The following is a 20858-nucleotide window of genomic DNA, read 5'->3' on the forward strand; positions in this document are numbered from 1 at the left end:
ACTTTACATAATAACTTTTATGTCACCCAGCTGTGTATTTGACTATTGTTCCTGCATTCAGAATCTCCTCTCCTCTCTTTTTGCCAATAAACAATCCTGAGGTCATATATGAAGATCCTTTTGCATTGCAGTCATGTTGGATATTGCAACGGACTCCTAGTCAGTAGGTAAAAGGAATTGCTAACGTTAATGGTGTAACTTATGCATCAGGTGTGAGTGGTAAAGTAATGTAACTTACACTGATCTGTCATTTGATGGAGTGCAAAAATGTTACTGCAATTTAATTCTACCTGTGGACCAATTCTGGCGTAAACAAGCGCAACTCGCACAAAGTTTTGTAACTTAAGTTCTACGCATCACTGCTGAACTTGGCTTAGAGACAAATCTCTGTGGGAGTTGGTCCTGCTTCCAGGCTGTTTTAGCATGAGCTTGGCCCAATATCCAATCTACTTCTTTAATAGCATGTGCAGCCCTCATCTCCTCATTCTTTTAAGGTAGCTGCCAGATAATTATTTCTCCTTGCATTATTTCAAATGGTAACCGAAACCCCCTTCTCTTCTCTGAGAGCTCTGCAAGAATTTGAGTAATCTTTTGCACGGTATAGTGGTAGAACAAGCATTCGTGCTTGGCATTCCTTAGAGCTGTGGCATATTCATTTTCTAAATTACGTTCTTGGTTTTCTGATTCACATGGACATAATTGATGAATGCTCATGTCTAAACAAACCAACGTACAAATGAAACAGCAGTCATCCTGATTTCAGGGTCATGTGGTGCTTGAATTGAGCTCAATTATTTGAGGAGCTCAGACTTTGCATAACTGGGAAAATGGACTGAAAATGGGCAAAACTACATGCTCCAATTTTTATTTAAAAATAAGTCTTGAAATTTTAAACTGTCTCCGGTTTGGCTGGACCCTTGTTTTGGGGGATTGGGGGGGGAATCAACATTGCTATTTAGTCTTGTCTTTGGAAACTAACCTTCCTTGCTAAAATAGAGAAATTCTAGACTATAACAAATTAACATTTAAACTATTAAATACTTTAAAAACCTTGCTGTTTGCCCAGATCACCCTTTCTTCAAATGAGGAGTTACTTTGGACTCGCTCTCAAATCTACAGCAGAAAGAGCCAGTATATTTATTGTATATAAAATGCCACATCGGTTTCTGCATAATCTAAGGTTTAATCGGAAGACCAAGTTGTTGTGTTCTGTCACTGCAGCCACTCAATTCCACTGATTTAAGTGAAGTAGCACGAATATGAGGGCAGAATTTGACCTTTGTTAAATAGTAATTACAGGCTTGATACAGTCCATCTTTGCTGTAAAGTGCCAAGTGCAGCTCTGTGATAAATGAGTCTTGGCACAGAGATGACTGGTTTCCAAGAGGGGTGAAGTATTATTTCTTCCAGGAGCTGAGGTCTTGGATTTAGGCTTATGCATCATTGCTCTTTAAAAACCTCAAAGTTTTTATAATTGGCATAAAGATCAAGTTCTAAGTGTGAATAAAACTCCAGACCTCTTTCAAAGAACACCTTGCAAAAATGTAAATTAGTGAAGTATCACTTTCAGTATTTGTGTGGTGATTATTAATATGCTAGAAATATTTAGAAAACTATTTGCCATGTTAGGTTACCCTAGGTTGATAATGAAATGTACCTTTAATATCTGATTTCTGTTTTGTCCAATCACAGAATTTCAGGAACTTACTATTCTGGGCTTAGTCCTTTATTGTACCACATGGCTTCTAGCTTGGCTTGATTCTCTGACTGTGATTGAAGTTTATTGCCCTTTAAATTTATTGGATATTTCTGCCAAAATAAGATGGGAGGCAGCTAAAGTGAAACAACTCCTCGCTCTGGTACACGTGTAACCCATTTTTACTGTGGTTCTCTGTCTACTCTAATGGCTGGACCACTTAGAGGTTTGGACCTGCTGCTGGCTTTGAGATAACAGGGCCTGGGTCTCTTAGCTCAGGAAGTAGAGTCTGATGCTTATAGATTCAGAGGTCCTACCCTTGGTCCTGACTGCTGGTGATCCACCCCGGGGTGATACATATACATACAATAAGAGAAGTAATCATGTAGCTTATACTATTTTTTTGTGCCAGTATTTCATAGTAGAAACTTCGTATTTTTTATGGAGACATGCTGTGCTCCATAACTTGATGCCAGTCGGTTTCACCTTTTTACATAGAGTAGCTCTTTCTTGACTTTCCCAACTTCTCACCTGAGAGTGGAAAATGCTAATAAACATTGTGTTTTGGGCTCTTTGCCCTCTTAAATTATGGCAGAACAGGGCCATGAAGTGACCATGCATAATCATACTCGGTGCAAAGTGCTGTGTATTTAGCAATCCCACTTGTGTCACCAGCAAGGTTTGAACCCAGGGCCTCCAGCAGATTAAAGCGTGAGTCTTGACCGCTTGAGCTAAACAAGTGACTCCTTTAGCTGGCACACATAATAGGCTCTTACCCTGTTATGTGAACCAACCACTATAGGAGGACACTTAAAATATACTGAACCAGTGGACTGTACCTGCACTGAGAATTTTTTGGTTTGTTTTGCTTAAATCTTGCTCTGAGTCTCTTGTTAGAAACTATATCCTTTAATATTAAAGTGAATTCTGGGATAAAATCACTGTTAATTTAGCCCTTTATTTATGCCCAGAATAGGTACAGCAGAAGTAAGTATAGGTTTGCCTCATATCTCCCTGCCGTTGAGTTTCAGCCTTAACCTACAAGGCTCGCATCTGAGTCTTAGAACGTAATTTAGCTTTCAAACTTGTTTAATTCTTGCTAATCCTTTCTAGACTATCAACAAGGGTGCCGATTGCGCTGGCAGGTTTCTTTTGTTGTGGATACGATACCTGTTCAGTACGATCTGGATTGAGGCCACCAATTCACTTCTGTTGGATGGATGGTCTTATAATAGATAAGACTTGAAAAGAGCTTTAAGCTTGTTGTGTGCATCCCTAAATCATAGGTGCCAGTAATTGTAGACTGTGATCCTTGTCTGTGTGTATTCAGTTTGATGTTGCTAACCTTGTTTCTCTGGTGCTATTCCAGTGTTATTTGTACTTGTTCCACGGTTCATCAAGGAAGATGAAAGCGTTTGTATTGTTTTTCTCCATTTGTCTATGCAACATTTACTTGTGTGGATTAAGGAACATCTGGCAAATACTCTTTCACATAGGAGTGGCTTCTCTTTCTTCATATCAGATACTGACAAGGCAACTGATGGAGACACAGCCTGATTTTGGAGTATGAAAACACACGTGGGATTCATCACTCATATTTTAAAAACTCTTGTATTTACTTACAGTGGCCAAAAATACTTTGGGGAATATTTAAAAAATGCACAACAGCAGTTATCACAAGGGAGAGGTTTTGAAACGAAACAACTTGAAATAAACTGTGCTGTTATAATTAGTGTCAAATAGACCTGCAGGGGATTAGTGGTAGGTCAACTGTGCATTGCAGACTATTTGCAAGCATTCGTAATGGAGGTTCTCACTGCTGTTAAGAATCTTCAGTATTCAGTCTTTTCAGTGTACTCCTTGACTAACACCAAACAGTCAATTTCTCTTCATTTGTCTCATTTGCTTTGCAACAGTTCACTATTTCACTGTGTTGCCCTGGGAGTTTGACAGAAAACATTGAAATTGTACATTAAAACCAAGATAGATTAAAATTGGGGATAATAATGCTTAGCACTTTCATCTATAGATCTCAAGTTGCTTGACAGATGTAAGCTAAGGAGGTGTTTGCCATAATTAGCCCTTAATTGGTGGGGAAAAATGCTTTTAGTAGGATTACCCTGGAGATCCTACTAAGGTTAAATAGAATTATAGGGGTCTGAAGAAAAGAAAAGGGCAGGGGCCTTTTTAAAAACTGTAAAGGATGTAAAATGTCTCGAGTAAACTGTACATCTTAATTGTTGGTATGGTGTGAGCTCACTGGGAAATTATCAGGAAGTTTGAAGCTGCATAAACCAAACCAAGAAAACACACAACTGACCTTTCAGCCCAAGTGGCCTTTATTTCCCTGTTGAAGGTCACATTGTTTGAAAGGGTAGTAATATGTTTGTTTGGTTTATATAGATAAATAAGCTTGGAAGATGTATTTTGTGACAACCCAATAAGTTTTTTCCACCTTTCAAAAATACATTATTAGCGATTTAGAAATCCATTCCCCATTCTGGAAAGCAAGAGCAGATTCTCTTTATTTTACATTTAAGCTCTCATTCTAAGGTTAATTTATGAGCATGCACTTTTGAATATAGTCATTAGGAGCTGAATTTGTCCACCTCTGCTGCAGTGTATATTCTGGTATTTAATGTGCTGAAGTATATACTGACATTTAAAATGTATATGAACACTTTTTTTTGATACTTTTTTGGTAAGTTGTCTCTGTATAAGAGAGTGTCTAATATTTTGATGCAGCTATCTTTTGGAGGGTTAGTGGAGAATCATGAAACTGAGAAATTACAGGAAGCTTGTAGGTGTAATATTGTGGAGGTACCTTCTTAATTTTTTCTCACTTAACTGTTTTATGGTAGCTCCATGTATTATGTAGAATTTCATCTCCTTGCTGAGGAATTGTTTTTTCACTTAATGTCTCTACCTTTCATGGTTGCAAAGAGATTAAATTGGTGGGCAGTTACCTTCCTGGCTCTGTAGGTAGCTTAAATGTTAGTCAGTATTATCTATTTCACTACTGACTATTATAGCAGAAACATCCATTTTAAACCACAGTCCACACATTGTATGCTGAAAGCCCTAACAACTGACTATCCAGCTGCCGAAACCTCCAGCTTCCTCTGACAACTTGTGCAATGCAAATCTGTGCAGCCAATGCATAAATCCTTATGTAAAGACTTAAGTGATTGGATATTGAATTGATGTCTGCTGTTCTCAGTAGTACAGCCTTTACTGTACCTAGTCCAATGCACTGCTACAGTGAAATAGAAGAATCATTTGCTGTGTTTTTGGGACATGGAAAGGCACTGTGTTGTAAAGGAAACAGCTGAAATTCCAGGAGTAAATAAACTTTAAAAAGGGAAAAATAGATAAGAAGGAGAGGGATAAAATGAAAGATCAGAAACAGTGGTGGGGAGAAACCTAGAGAGCAGTGGAAACTTTAGCTTAATGGGAGATAGTAAATTGGGTGTGAAATTGCAAGATGATATGACAGCCTAAAAGGCCCTGTAATTGTAGGCTGCATGGGGCATGTCTCAGAGGCATGTCTCAGAGCAGGGAAGGATCATAATCCTTCATACAGCTTGGATGCAAGCACTCATGGAATTATTTCATTCAGTTCCAGATATCAGTACCAAAGACAGACACTGAAAGAAGTCCACAGAGGACTGTCCAGGTATTGATATTTGAAGAGAAAAGGAAAGTCACTGCTTAGCATAGGTCAACCCCTTTCGTTACTTTCTTGATGTTTGTCCTTCAGATATTGGGTCAGATGAGAGAGAAGTTGGGGCACAAGGAGGCATAACTAAGGGTAATAGAATGAAACTGAGGAAAGGGAACATTTAGGTTGACTTTAGCAAAGCTTTTGGTATGGACTCCCACAGTATTCTTTCCAGCAAGTTAAAGTAGTATGGGCTGGATGAGTGGACTATAAGGTGGATTGAAAGCTGGCTAGATTGTCGGGCTCAATGGGTAGTGATCAATGGCTCCATGTCTAGTTGGCAGCTGGTATCAAGTGGAGTGCCCCAAGGGTCAGTGCTGGGGCCGGTTTTGTTTAATATCTTCATTAATAATCTGGAGGATGGCATGGACTGCACTCTCAGCAAATTTTCAGATGACATTAAACTGGGAGGAGTGGTAGATACGCTAGTGGGTAGGGATAGGATACAGGGGGACCTAGACAAATTAGAGGATTGGACCGAAAGAAATCTGATGAAGTTCAACAAGGACAAGTGCAGAGTCCTGCACTTAGGAAGGAAGAATCCCATGCACTGCTACAGACTAGGGACCGAGTGGCTAGGCAGCAGTTCTGCAGAAAAGGACCTAGGGGTTACAGTGGACGAGAAGCTGGATATGAGTCAACAGTGTGCCCTTGTTGTCAAGAAGGCTAACGGCATTTTGGGCTGTATAAGTAGGGGCATTGCCAGCAGACCAAGGGACGTGATCATTCCCCTCTATTCAGCATTGGTGAGGCCTCATCTGGAGTACTGTGTCGAGTTTTGGGCCCCACGCTACAAGAAGAATGTGGAAAAATTGGATAGAGTCCAGTGAAGGGCAACAAAAATGATTAGGGGGCTGGAGCACATGACTTATGAGGAGAGGCTGAGGGAACTAGGATTGTTTAGTCGGCAGAAGAGAAGAATGAGGGGGGATTTGATAGCTGCTTTCAGTTAACTAAAAGGAGGTTCCAAAGAGAATGGGTCTAGGCTGTTCTCAGTGGTAGCAGATGACAGAACAAGGAGTAATGGTCTCAAGTTGCAGTGGGGGAGGTTTAAGTTGGATATTAGGAAAAGCTTTTTCACTAGAAGGATGGTGAAGTACTGGAATGGGTTACCTAGGGAGGTAAATCCCCTTAGAGGTTTTTAAGGTCAGGCTTGACAAAGCCCTGGCTGGGGTGGTTTAGTTGGGAATTGGTCCTGCTTTGAGCAGGGGGTTGGACTAGATGACCTCCTAAGGTCCCTTCCAACCCTGATATTCTATGAAAACTGCTTGATACTAAGATTTATTAAACTGTGTGGAATAGGCTAAGGCAGCAGTTCCCACACTTCATGATTAACATAACACTTGCTTAAAAATTTGATGTTTAAAGTACCACTTTCAAATATTCCCTTTTTTATTTTAGGACTTAATCGATTTTTTTAATATTTCTGAACTCATCATAAAATAAATGCCCAAGGAAGCGTAAAATTATAATCTTTTTAAACATTTCAAGTTTATCAGTGAATCAAAAGCACAATGAAACAGCAGTTGGTGTCTTTTTTGTATTACTCAAATGACAAGGAACAATTAAATGTCAAGTGACATGTTGTTGTAGCTCTATATGCCGCTAAGCTTTATCAAGGCCTGACTTTTTAATATATCAATTTAAAGTACCTCCTTATTATTGAACATGAGCCAAAGTTCTTTACTTACATTTTGACAGTATTTAAAATAAGAGCTGTTCAAAATGTTTTGCATTTTCTCTGATAAAAATATAAAAGTACCGTTAATGAGAAGGATGTTCTTGCTTCGCAGATCATGGTTGCTTTGTGTCAGGTAAGATTTTGCTGAGCTTCAGCTGAAGGTCTGGTCCTGCAGACCTCAGTTTCATCTTGCACTTTTTTTTTAATGGTGATCAGGGCAGAAATCCAGTTCTGTCAGGGAAACCTTTCTTAACATTCAGCCTAGGAGCACTTGTAACATGTTCTGCTCATATGAACAGAGTTCTTATTGGAAAATAAGCCACAAAGATGACTAAGAATAAACAAATCTGTTTTCTAAATTTCCATACTAGGCTCTGCCTTGCTGAGGTTATGGGACATGGTGCGTATACCTCTGGCTAGTCGTCTAGGCACTCTTAACCAGGTGGCAGCGCATTGATTTAAACAGGGAAGGCTGTTTCTGCTAGGAAAAGGGGTAGGAGATTTATGTTGTACATGGACAAACCATTGTGGGGACTAACCTTAATGACAGGATCTGATTTCTACGTCTCCCATGCACCCTGATCCTGGTAGTGTTGTACTTGTCTCCACTAAACGTATCTGAATAAAGCTGGTCTTGCATAGACTTGGGCATCTAGAACACCTGGGTACATCAACACTACTGTCTGGAGCTGTGAATTCCAGCGCAGGGAGGACATACCTGCAGTAGCTCTCATTCAGCTGGTATGCGTAGCCCCGGTGTTACAAGTGATGGGAGGGCTAGCTGCCTTGAGTACATCCTGTTTGAGATGCTGGGTTTAAGGATAATGAAATGAATCACTGGATTTACCTACAGGAAAGATCATCCAACCCCAGAATCTTTAGGAAAGCAATACAGCAAAATCTCTCAGTACATCATCTGCCTGTCCCATTGGATCCTATGTCTGGTGCATGGACAAACACGTGGTAGAGATTTGTTACAAGGGAAGTAGGATTGGAAGGGAACCATTCACAGAGATTAGGTTCTATAATGTGGGTAAGCCTGCCTAGAAAATCCATGTTAGGGAACATACATTTAGCAGTGTATGTCCATTAATATCTGAACTCTTCTTCCAGCTTGGGTTGTGATTCAGAGACCAAGGAGAGGTCAAGTTAACCACTGACTGTCCTAATTTTTTTTCTGTAAATGTTTACACTGGCTTCTTGGTATGTTAATTCTGTGCACAGTGTGTGTATAATGTGTTTAAACTTTCTTTTGCTAAAACAGGAAAAGAGATAACATAGTTTACATTTATGAGTCCTTCAGGATTTAATAAAATGAGCGTTTTACTGTTTGAGAACAGAAAATCGGGATCAGAACACTAGGATTGTGCTTTGTATTGAATCAAATCTTTAAAAGGAATCAATTTTTTTGTCAGAACCTCAGACCATTTTAAATAGTTTGTTTATCCACTTAATTCTCACTTTCAATTTTCACATTAAGTTGCTTGGAAACTCTCTTCCTCTAGAAATACAACACAAGAAAATAGGCCAAGAGTAAACTTTCCTTACAGTTAAAATATTGAGAGTACTTTGCCGATTTATGAAATATTGACCCATTCTTCCCCACCTTTTTTAACCAAAGATCAGTTAAGGTTTCTTGAAAGGCTGGCTGGTACCTTTTAAAAAAAAAACTTTTTTGCACTGCATTAACAATTGAACCTGTGTATATGTATGTAAAGTCATTTTTTGCACGTGTGTGTGTGTATATATGTACATATCTAATATGATTAGAGTAAAAATAAATGACTTTTTATAATGGCTGTGTTCATTTATATCTTCAGAAATCAATGAAACGCATCAAACAGGATAAACGAGCTTTTCATCAATGTTGCATCATAAAATATAAATATACATACCAAACTCTTGACATACCTACTGAAGGCTGGAAAATATATCTTGAGAATAACTTGGAGAGAAGTTGAGCTTATTTAACAAATACATTTTAAATCCAATCTGGTTCAGATGTTGCCCTGACACTTGCTGGGCGATCTGTGTGGGCTCTCTGTTTTTCAGAGAGAGAAATGTTTGCATGTAGTCATGGTGGGCTGCTTCAGTGATATGTTACACTCTCTGAAAGCTGCCCTTCAAAGAGATGGATGCTCATCCCTGGGGCTGTTTAAACTTGGACCGCACAAAGCACTAACAAGATCTATCTGATCTTGCAACCTATTCTGTTATTTAGGACCCAAAGCAACTAATTGGAGCTGCATCTGTGGTGCAGAGCAGCAGCCAATCTTTAGCTAAGGTCACACGAAAAAAAAAATATTTTGAAGACAATGGAATTGTTAAAGTCCACACAAAGGAGACCCATAAAAAAATGAAGTTCAGTGTACTAAATTAAGACAAGTCAGACTCCTTTTAGATCATTTGGTGATTGTGGAAGGGAGTTGGGGTGATTTAATTTGAGCCATAAGTGTAACTTGCATTTTCTTACACTCTCCTGTTAGCTTTTTATCCTACACTCCTCTCTTCCATCCCCTTAACAAGAACCTTATATCAGCCTAGATTTCCTTAGAAGCAGTGATCCAAAGGTGATGTGTAAGGAGATAAGGTCTGAGTTACTGAGTCCTGTGCCCATTTTCCAATGTGTAAATATAAGGTGTTTTCTAAATTCCAAGGCCTTGCCTTTGCTAGGAGAAAAGGTGTGTTTAACCCTTTAAAAGCCTAGTGTAGACAAGGAAAGTTGTAGTTTTAGTAACTCTTAGCTGGTCTAACAATTTTTGTTAAAACACAGCTGCCTTTTCTACTCTAGGATGTTAATGCATGTTAAAAATCTGCCCTTTTCCTAGTGTAAACATGACCCAAGTTGATGTGGGATACCATGTGGGTGACTGGGCACCAAAATGGCAGATGAAATTCAGTGTTGATAAATGCAAAGTAATACACGTTGGAAAACATAATCCCAACTATACATATAAAATGATGGGGTCTAAATTAGCTGTTATCACTTGGGAGAGATTTTGGAGTCATTGTGGATAGTTCACTGAAAACATCCACTCAATATGCAGCAGCAATTAAAAAAACAAAAACAAAACCTAACAAGGTTGGGAATCATTAGGCAAGGGTTTAAAGAAGACAGAAAATATCATATTGCCTCTATATAAATCCATGGTACTCCCACATCTTGAATACTGAATGCAGAGCTGGTCACCCCCATCTGAAAAGAGATTGGAATTGGAAAAGGTACAGAAAAGAGCAACAAAAGTATTTAGGGGTATGGAACAGCTTCCATAGGAAGAGAGATTAATGAGACTGGGAATCTTCAGCTTGGAAAAGAGACGACTAAGGGGGTATATGATGATGTCTATAAAATCATGACTGGTGTGGAGACAGTAAATAAGGAAGTGTTGTTTACTCCTCATATAACACAAGAACTAGGGGGCACCAAATGAAATTAATAGGCAGCAGATTGAAAACAAAAGGAAGTATTTTTTCACACAACACACAGTCAACCTGTGGAACTCTTTGCTAGAGGGTATTGTGAAGGCGAAGACTATACCAGGGTTCAAAAAAGAACTAGGTAAATTTAAGGAGCATAGGTCCATCAATGGCGATGGGCAGGGATAGTGTCCCTAGCCTCTGCCAGAAGCTGGGAATGGGCATCAGGTGATGGATGACTTGATGATTACCTGTTCTGTTCATTCCCTATGAAGCACTTGGCATTGGCCACTGTCGGAAGACAGGATACTGGGCTAGATGGGCCTTTGGTCTGATCCAGTAGGGCCGTTCTTATACCATAAATGCACTGAAAGAGCCAGGTTACCACAATTTCAACTCTAGCTTCACTTTTGATTGTGCCCTAGTGTATCTACCTTCAAAAGTTGAAGGGCTGAGTCAGCCTTGTTGAGATGCTAACTAGCGGTGCTGGAATGTATAGATATTTCCAACCTGAAGCTTAACGGAAGTGTTTATGCTGTAATGAGGTACAATGTGGTAAAACTTAGCTGGTAACAAATGAGAGCCTTATTCTTCTGAACTGCTCCCCCCCTTAGAATTCTGTTTTTCTGGTAAATAAAGGACTGCTCAGAGCATGTTTCTTCTTAGAATGCCAAATGGAATAGAGCAACTGCTTTGCCCTTTTTTTCTTTTCCCTCAGTGTTATGGGAGAAAGCAATTACAGCTTCATCTTCTTCTGAAGATTCTGAGAAGAGAAGGCAGGAGGATGAGAGGAGCGTCATGCCAAAGGAGGAGCAATTTCTCTGGTGATGAAAGTGCAATTTTGTGATAAGGCCTGCACATCTATGCCTTACCTTGGGCGTTTGGCAACTCAACTTTTGTGCTGATGCTTTCCTTTGAATGTGACCAGGTACATCTAGAACTATGTTTGGAGCAGTAAAGGTCGCCAGGAAAAAGATCAGCTTGGAATGCATTATTTGTTCCTGAGGCAGGTTTGATGAATGTCCTGGTTAAAAGTGAAAGAATCCTGCCATTATAACAGCCGTTGGTCCTTAAATGGATCAAAAACATGGTGGCACACAGCCTGCTTAGGCCCCCAAATTTGTTTCCCTTAAGGGCAAGCAGCAGTGGATACCATCTTAAGAACTCATCAGTCACTATGCCATAGACCTGTGGTATCCACAGTATATGCCTGGGGCTAGAAGAGCAGAGAAGTTATTACGCTCCCTGTGGAATAGCCAATGAGTTTTTAATGTTGGCTACTGTTTACAGCATCTCAGAAGATGCTTTTTAATCTATGTCAGAAATGAAAGTTGATTAATATTAAAGAGGAACAGTGACTGGAATGTGGTTGCACTAGCGTTTTGCATTCTGAATTTTGTGTCAGAATCTTCAAACTTGAAATGTTTTGACCAGATCGTCAGCTGGTAGAAATCATGAAACAATGGGTGGACATGCATATAATATTTTCCATTGTCAAGTATTTTATTAGGCATTTGAAAACTGACAACCAACTATCCAGCCTGGGGAGGGGTGGTGGTGGGACTGCAGACACACAACTTGTAAAAATTGGGATGACTTTTTCATATTTGAAAAACTGAATTTTGGGATTTGTAGACCAGATTTCATGCTTAGAGTTTTCATATCTGATTCTTAGACCCAAAAGCCGCACTTCTAATTTTCACTGTGTGGTTTTTTTTTTAGAATGTCTTTTTTACATTTGCTTCTCAGGTAAAGAGGAAGACTAGTTTTGGATACTTGAAACAGACAATTTTGAGTAATTAAATGGTGAAAACTGATTTCTGCTACTTCTAAGAATAAAAAGTAATCAAAACACAGGGCCATGCCTAATTACATTTGGTAGAATAAAAGTCATTCTGTATCAGAGGAGGTGAGAAGGAGCAGAGAAGATAGAGGGACTGAAATAATGGCTATTGAAATGTAAAGCACTAGTCAGCGTAGCACGGCACAAGTTTAGAGAGAGGGGCTGAGATTCATTATTTCATTACACAATGAAATATATTAACATACAAAATCCTTTTTTTCAAAGGCTCTGGTGTGGAACAGTTTAAAAAAAAAAGCAATTGTGCAAAAAATTCAGCTATGGAATATATTAGCGCACATAAATATGTATTAGGCCAGTCAGTCAAAGAGCCTTGTTCTCTGTGGTGCTGAACTCCATCAACTCCCACTGACTTGACTGAAAGTTGGACGTGCTGAGTCCCAGGTAGGATCGGACCTGACAATCCACACTTGCCTGATGGCAAAGGCCAAAAAAGTCTTTCAGTTCATGCAGCCCATTCAGATGTGGGAGGGCAGGATGTGTGACCTGCCATTCCCCATTACTTCCAGCACTCAAGACACACAAGTTGCTGGGATGGGCATCCCCTCTGGGTGTGCAATTCCCATTGATTCCAATCACAGATGGAAGCTGGGTGGTCTTAGCAGAGTGGACCCTATATATCCTAAATAAGCATCTGTTTTACATGTTCAGCCATCTCTTAAAGGTATATAACCATTATTCATGTAATATCCATCCGGGTACTTCTATGGCTCTTATCACCAGGTCTGAGCACCTACGTTTATGTTATGGTAACATCCAGAGTCCCTAGTAAAATCTGCAGTCCCATGGTGCTAAGTATTGTAGAAATATTGAGGCAGACTCTGCGGAGCTTAAATCTGCGAAGGAGGAAAAAGTAAATATTCCCAGTAATATTAGGCCACTCTGTGAGAGAGATTTTGGTCTGAGAAGTTTGTGTCTTAACAGCATGCATTTCCCTTCCAGAGGTGGAATCTCTCATTCATAGTATTGCAATATTAATTTATTTACTTAATTCTGTGCTGCTTTATGACGATCCAACTTTCAGTTGTGCCTTCCCATCCCCCGGTGCAGTGTATTCTTTGTCTTTGGCCCTTTGGAGGTCAGGACCACTGTTTCCTCTGTAACCTAGCTCAGGCAGAACAGTCAGTTTTCAACAAATGATATATGCCCATTCCATGTGATCTCTCAGTGTACTGACTGTATCCAACTCTAACCCACTGGGATGCAGACCCCTGCATGGCGTCAGCCCTGCTGGAACTTTGGAAAAGTTCTTCCTGTGACCTGTTAGTGCAGAAGTGAGTCCATCACGCTGTATGCAGTGTTGTTGGTTGTTCCCAAGATATTAGACAAGGTGGGTGAGGTGATATCTTTAATTGGATCAACTTCTGTGGGTGAGAGAGACAAGCTTACTGTCCAGTTAAAGATATGACCTCACCCGCCTTGTCTCCCTAATCCAGCAAGCTGTTAGACCTGAGCACTTTATTTATTCCAGCCGGTCTTGCAGCATATAACGTTCTATTTCTTATTAGCTCTCTACACAGCCTTATGCCCTGATCTGCATAACCAAGCCTTTGCACTCGCGTGGGGCCTGTGATGTCAGTGGTTTCCACAGAGGGGCTCTCCTGCATGGAGCTCATTCCTGCATCAGTGCCATAAATTGTGCGGTGGGGATTGGGCTCATTAGAGGGCCAACTTCCAGGGCACCTTTCTGCTAATAACTGAAGTCAAGGACACAAACTGTTGCGTGATGCAGTGATTCAGGCAGGCATCTGCCAGGCAGCGCAGATAAAGCCTTCATCTCAGATTTGTAGGAATTCCTATAGTATTTCCTTTAGTTTATTGTCCATCTCCTTAACCTCCTGTAGGACATTGTATCTGTGTGATGGTGCAGTGGGATGCTGAACACCGGTCTGACAGGAAGGGAAGAAAAAATACCCTATTTAATTTGAAATTGCAGGAGGAATGAGATGAAATTTGAGACAAATCGCAACTGAAGAGTGGGGGCAAGATTTTCAAAAGTGCCAGTGTCTTGGAAACTTGTCACATTTTCAGAAGTGACTTAGGCTCAGATCCTCAATGGTACATGGGTGTCTAACTTCTAATGATTTCAGTGGCAAGTAGGCACTCGAATACCTTTGAGGATCTTGGCCCTATGGCCAGCTTTTCAGAAGTATTTTTGGGTGCCTAAAGCTGTAGATAAGCACCTGGTAGGCTTTCCAAGAGCAGGGAGTTGGCACCTAACCTACTCAGGCACTTTTGAAAACTCCCAGTGAGTGTCTGTCTGCTGCTTTAGGCACCTAAAGCTACTTTTGAAAATCTGGCCCTGAGGCTCTGAAACTCCCTGGAATTCAACAGAACTTAGGCTCCTATCTGTCACTTTTGAAAATTGGACTTTGGTTCCTAAGTCACTTAGGTGCGTTTTGGTATTTTCTCCCTCATTCCAGCTCTAGTATAGTTCTTAAAGCACTGAGGTAGCTGAATTTTTCCTTACATTGCCTCATTTTCTAATGAAAGTTTCATGTATATCTATATTCTTCCTTAAGGAGAACAAATGCTATAAACACACACACATACCTATTACTAAAAAGGCTTAATCCTGCTCCTTTTGGGTTCATTACCGGGGTTTCCTCTGACTTCGTTAGGAGCAGGGTCACCTTAGATCACTATTAGCTGGTTCCATTGTATTTAACTTCTTGGTTAAAGAGACGCTTTCACTAGGAAACGGGATGCATTTTAAAACGTTAACTAACCCATGTTAACACTACATCTTACCTTGTCTAGGCTAGGATTTTAACACCTGTGTAAAACACCTTTTCCTGGCGTAGATGTGGCCTAAGTGAAATGTGTTTTGAAGATATCTCTGGTTACATTTCAGGCTTTTTTAAGTGCCAATCGCTGTTCTAACCACTAAGAGGCGTCAGCGTCCAAGCTAATGCTGCATTTCTCAAGCCACTGGGGAATCGGACAGATGGAGAATTATCAGTGGGTCTTTAAAAAAAACAAACCCAAACCTGCTTATATGAAGAATAAGATTTCCCAGATAGATTTTGTTTTGGATTTTACAAAACATAAAGCACTTCAGACACATTAGGGGGAACACTCCAGTAAGAAAAGTCCACTTGCCTAACTGCATTGAGGCAATTTGTCAGACCTAAAAAAATTGCAGCCTCTTTTTGTCCTTTCCTGTTTTTGGTTCTTTGACGAATGGTTGTGCTAAATATTAACCCTCCGGTTCCTGATGATTGGGGCTTTCTAGCTGAGCTCTAAGGACTCAGGAAGGGAATTGATTGTGCTCGAGAAACCACTCCAGTAAGGGGGTATAAATATCGAGGTGCAAAACATATTCCTTAAAAAAAAGTTAACCAGTGTTTGAAAATTTAAGCAAAGCAAAAAGGAAAACTACAGTATTTATGTCTTGGTTCAAGGCCAAAATCAGTGTCTGTACCTTTGATTTTGATTAATCTGAAGGCAACATTCTTTCCTAGCCAAGACAAGTAAGTCATTTTCCACTTTGTAGCCTAGCAGTTAGCGCACTCCACTTGGACTCAGGAAACCTGGTTTTAATTCCTGGCTTGGCCTCAAGCTTCTTGTGTGACCTTGATACCTTGGGCAAGTACTGTTCTGTGCCTCAGTTCCCCATTTGTATCTCACAGGGGTATGATGAGGATGAGCTAATGATAACATATTCTTCCATGCACAAGCTGATTATGTGGTAATACTTAAATGCCTTACAAGTAATGCAGGAATAATATTTACTTGCCTTAGAGGGGATGCTGTGTGGCCTAGTGGGTAGAGCACTGCCCTGCCCTGCCCTGCCCTGGGACTCAACAGCTGTGGGTTCTATTTTTGGCACTGGCTTGCTCGGCGACCTCAGTCATATCATTGCTCTGTGGCTTAGTTTCCTCATCTGTAAAATGGGGATAATGACACTTGTCTGGCTGTGGAAAGTGCTTTGAGATCTACAGCTGGAAAGTGCTATATAAGAACAAGGTATTATTAGTTCATTACTATTCCTATCTATCAGTCTGTATGAGGTACTAGCTTAGCTGTTTGTAGAGAGACTTGGGATACTCAGGAGAAAGGCAGCAGGAGTGAAATCCTGGCCCTCTGAAGTTAGTGGGAATTTTGCCTGTGATTTGAATGGGCCCAGGATGTCACCCAATAAACTTGCAAATGATTACAAACAAAGCTAATGTGAGAGTTAGATAAGAAGTCAATTTTCAGGGGTTTATAGCCCAATCCTTCTGCCACTGAAGATAACAGCAAAACTCCCATTGATATAGAAGGGAGACAGACCAGCCACACACGCAGCCTCCCCAATCACGAGGTAGGAACTCACTCAAGCAGAGCAAAAATACTAGGAGGTGAGAAAATCCATTTGCCTCTTGGAGGGGCTAAAAGGATCCTTCCATCTTCAGAGACAGAGCAAAAGTCCCAGTCCTTTAGTGGAGACTTGTGTATAATGCTGGGTGTCTGAGAGAGAACTACAGGGCTTGGCAATGAAACATGGTTTGGCTGCCTTCCAGCTCTTGGATCCTCTCCATCTGCTGCTAGTGTTCTTGCGAGGCTCAGGAGCAAGGACTCTTTGTCTTTCTCCAAAAATATTAGGCTTTTATGGAGATTTCTATATATTGTCCTCCCTACTTTTTAAACGAATGAGTGTGTCTTTCTGTCGCATTCGGTTGTTTCTAAAGAACCAGCATTCAGCGGGCCTCGAAACTCCTGTTCTTATACCATGGAAAACGTGGTTCTTCCACCTAAAATTGTCTATTATTGTGTTAAATGCTCTTGTGGCTCCAACTCGAAAGTGGGCTTAGAAAGATCCCGTTCACCATCAATGTCTTTGCATGCTAAGGGTGTGTCTATGCTGCAGTTATAAACCTGCCGCTGGCCTGTGCCAGGTTTGCGGGGCAGGGGCTAAGATGCTGTTTAATTGTGGTGTAGACATTCAGGTTTGGGTTAGAGCCTGGCTCTAGGACCCATCCCAGAACAGGGGCTGCAGCCCAAGCCCAAATGTTTACACCACAGTTAAACCACATTTAACTGACACTGGCCCAGTCGAGGGGGTCTAACTGCAGAATGGACATTCCTTAAAGAACTGATCCAAATTCCACTGACTTCAGTAGGCTTTGGATTAGGTGCTACAGCCCAGATCCTGCAACCAGGTCCCTGGGGAGCTGATTGCAGGAAAAAACTACTCTGCTATTCTGCTTGGGATAGCAACACGCTGAGAAATCCAGTGACCCTCTCGAGGGGGCTGCTGCTTTTCAGGGGGTGGCTAGACCCAGCATGGCCCAGCAGAAGGAGACACGTATCCCAGCAGCCCACATTCTAAGGACCTTATGCTGCTCCCCTTCCATCAGTGCACCTCCCCTGGCTCCACTGGGGTTACTCCTGATTGACATTAGTGTAAGTGAGAATCATAAAAGTGTAGGACTGGAAGGAATCTCAGTAGGTCTCCTCGTCCAGTCCCCTGCACTCAAGGCAGGGCAATGTAATAACTACACCATTCCTGCCAGGTGCTTGTCTAACTGTTCTTAAAAACCTCCAATGATGGAGATTCTGCAGCAGTGTTTCTCAAACTGGGGGCTGCTGGAAGTGGTGCGGGACAAGGGACTTACTGGCTGCTGCTTCCAGCAGCCCCCATTGGCCTGAAGCGGCAAACTGCGGCCAGTGGGACCCATGATCGGCTGGACCTGCGGACAGGGCAGGTAAACAAACTGGCCTGGCCTGCCAGGGGCTTTCCCTACACAAGCGGCAACCCCAGTTTGAGAAACACTGTTCTACAGCCTCCCTATGCAATTCGTTCCAGTGCTTGACCACCCTGACAGCAAGTTTGTCCTAACATCCATCCTAAACTTCCCATGCTGCAATTTAAGCCCATTGCTTCTTGTCCTATCCTCCAAGGTTAATGAGAACAATTTTTCACCCTCCTCCTTGTAACAACAAGAGAATCACGCTGCCCCATAGTCCCATCCCGAATAGGATCTGTAGGTATCTTCTGGGTTTTAAGAGCTGGATTCTTTGCCTCTGCTCCAGGCCCAGTTGTCAAACTGATAAATCTCTCTAGTGGAGGGGAATTGTCCACTGGCATTTAGCTGACAGCACTGATTTTTGTGCCATTGTCTGTCTGTCACCAGGTGTAGGGGGTATTTTGGGAATGGGAGGGGTGTGCCAGGGCCTGTAGGAGGCAGAACTCTACTATGATAAGCCAATTTGCCATTGGCATATGGTCTCCTACAGAACATAGCTAGCTGTTGTAAGTTAGAGTAGTGCCTAGGCTGCTCTAACTTTTCTTGAGGCTAGGGCAGCTTGAGAATCCAGGTCTGACCCTCTCCTGTCCTGTGCTGAGTAGATCTTGGTGCAGGAGGAAAGCTGGACCTAAATGTATGTATTTTTAAAATGTATCCTTCACTATTGAGAAATATCAGAGGGGTAGCCGTGTTAGTCTGGATCTGTAAAAGCAGCAAAGAATCCTGTGGCACCTTATAGACTAACAGACATTTTGGAGCATGAGCTTTCGTGAGTGAATACCCACTTCGTTGGGCATCCGACGAAGTGGGTATTCACCCTCGAAAACTCATGCTCCAAAACGTCTGTTAGTCTATAAGGTGCCACAGGATTCTTTGCTGCTTTTACTGAGAAATAGCCATCATTAAAAAGCCTCCATTTTGGGTGTGACACACCAAGAACACTCCCCTCCTCCCCACCATAGGCTAAATGTCCAGAAAGATGCATTACTGTCACACATGTAAAACCAGCAGCTGTATGTCTGGTATGTCTGTTTATCTACAGAAATTAGACTGGCTGATAATATCATGCCAAAAATCCATACAAAGGATGCAGCAAATAAGAGCATTACAAGCCCTATTTTATTTTTAATTGCAATCAATTCATTTCCTTCTTCAGAATCAATTTGTGTTTTTAACAGTTTTTAACAGTAAAAGAAGTTTTGAACAGTTTTCAAGTACATAAATATTTGTTACAAGGAAGAGAGAGAAATATTGTTCTTGTTAACTTCTGAGGATAGGACAAGAAGCAATGGGCTTAAATTGCAGCAAGGGCAATTTAGGTTGGACATTAGGAAAAACTTCCTAACTGTCAGGGTGGTTAAGCACTGGAATAAATTGCCTTGGGAGGTAGTGGAATCTCTGTCACTGGAGATTTTTAAGAGCAGGTTGGACAAACACCGGTCAGGGATAGTCTAGATAATACTTAGCCCTGCCTTGAGTGCAGGGAACTAGACTAGAAGACCTCTCAAAGTCCCTTCCAGTCCTATGATCCTATGATCTCTGGGCTCCATCCACCAAGGTTACACCCTAACAAACCTAATCGAACCCTAAAAGAGCATAGGACCATTTCACCACCCCAGGCGTCCACCTAGGAACTGACCCAAAGTCCATTGAAGGCCACGCTAGCGCTCACAGTGACTTCAGTGGGCTTTGGATCAGGCCTATGGTAACTCCCTGGCTACTTTATGGTGTCTTGTGGGGGCAGTCTGTGACTCGAGTTCTGTGGGAAATCAGTGTCTTCCCTTCGGCTCATGCAGTTCAGTCCAAATCTTGTTACAATAAATTAAGTTGTGGATTTTCCAACTCTCCTCTGGGCTTCTAGGCGCAGTGTCATTGTATAATTCCCCACTCTGAACCTTAGCGTCCAAAAGATGGGGTACCAGCATGAATTTCTTTAAGCTCAATTACCAGCTTAGAACCTGTAGCGCTGCCACCAACCAGGAATTCCAGTGCCTGGTACACTCTGGTCCCCCCAAAACCTTGCCCGGGGACCCCCAAGACCCAGACCCTCTGGATCTTAACACAAGGAAAGTAAACTCTTTCCCTCACCGTTGCCTCTCCCAGGCTTCCCCTCCCTGGGTTACCCTGGAAGATTACTGTGATTCAAACTCCTTGAATCTTAAACAGAGAGGAAAATCCACCTTCCCCCCTCCTTCTCTCTCCCCCTCCTAGACTCTCCCGAGAGAGAAAGTAATCCTAACACAGAGAGAAAATAACCTTTCTCTCCCCCTTCCCTCCTTTCTCCCTACCAATTCTCTGGTGGATCCAGACCCAGTCCCCTGGGGTCTCACCAGAATAAAAAAACAATCAGGTTCTTAAACAAGAAAAGCTTTTAATTAAAGAAAGAAAAACAGTAAAAATTATCTTTGTAAATTTAAGATGGAATATGTTACAGGGTCTTTCAGCTATAGACACTGGGAATACCCTCCCAGCCTAAGTATACAAATACAAAGTAAAATCCTTTCAGCAAAATACAAATTTGAACTCCTTCCAGCCAAAGACACATTTGCAAATAAAGAAAACAAACATAAGCCTAACTCACTTTATCTACCTAGTACTCACTATTCTGGACATATAAGAGACTGTATCAAAGAGACTGGAGAGAAACCTGGTTGCACATCTGATCCCTCTGAGCCCCCAGAGTGAACAACAACCAAACACTGACAGCACACACAAAAACTTCCCTCCCTCAAGATTTAAAAGTATCCTGT

General features: G+C 41.4%; 1 protein-coding gene across 21 annotated transcripts in view; it reads left to right on the plus strand.

The window, feature by feature from the left end:
- The window catches only part of SEC22C (SEC22 homolog C, vesicle trafficking protein), a 131689-nt gene that overhangs the window by 32145 nt on the left and 78686 nt on the right, over nucleotides 1-20858 (plus strand). For 17 of the 21 annotated variants that reach the window (XM_050942785.1, XM_050942782.1, XM_050942788.1 and 14 more), the window contains one exon: nucleotides 3066-6853. The exons of 3 other annotated variants lie outside the window; for them this stretch is intronic. In XM_050942785.1, coding sequence (XP_050798742.1) covers nucleotides 3066-3266 — 201 coding nt within the window. In that variant the 3' untranslated portion in view covers nucleotides 3267-6853. Of the gene's footprint in view, nucleotides 1-3065; nucleotides 6854-11233; nucleotides 11880-20858 lie in introns of those variants that run through there. One more of the 21 variants, XM_050942790.1, reaches the window with a different exon arrangement.

Source organism: Gopherus flavomarginatus, chromosome 2, assembly GCF_025201925.1.
Source record: "Gopherus flavomarginatus isolate rGopFla2 chromosome 2, rGopFla2.mat.asm, whole genome shotgun sequence".
NCBI lineage: Eukaryota > Metazoa > Chordata > Testudines > Testudinidae > Gopherus > Gopherus flavomarginatus.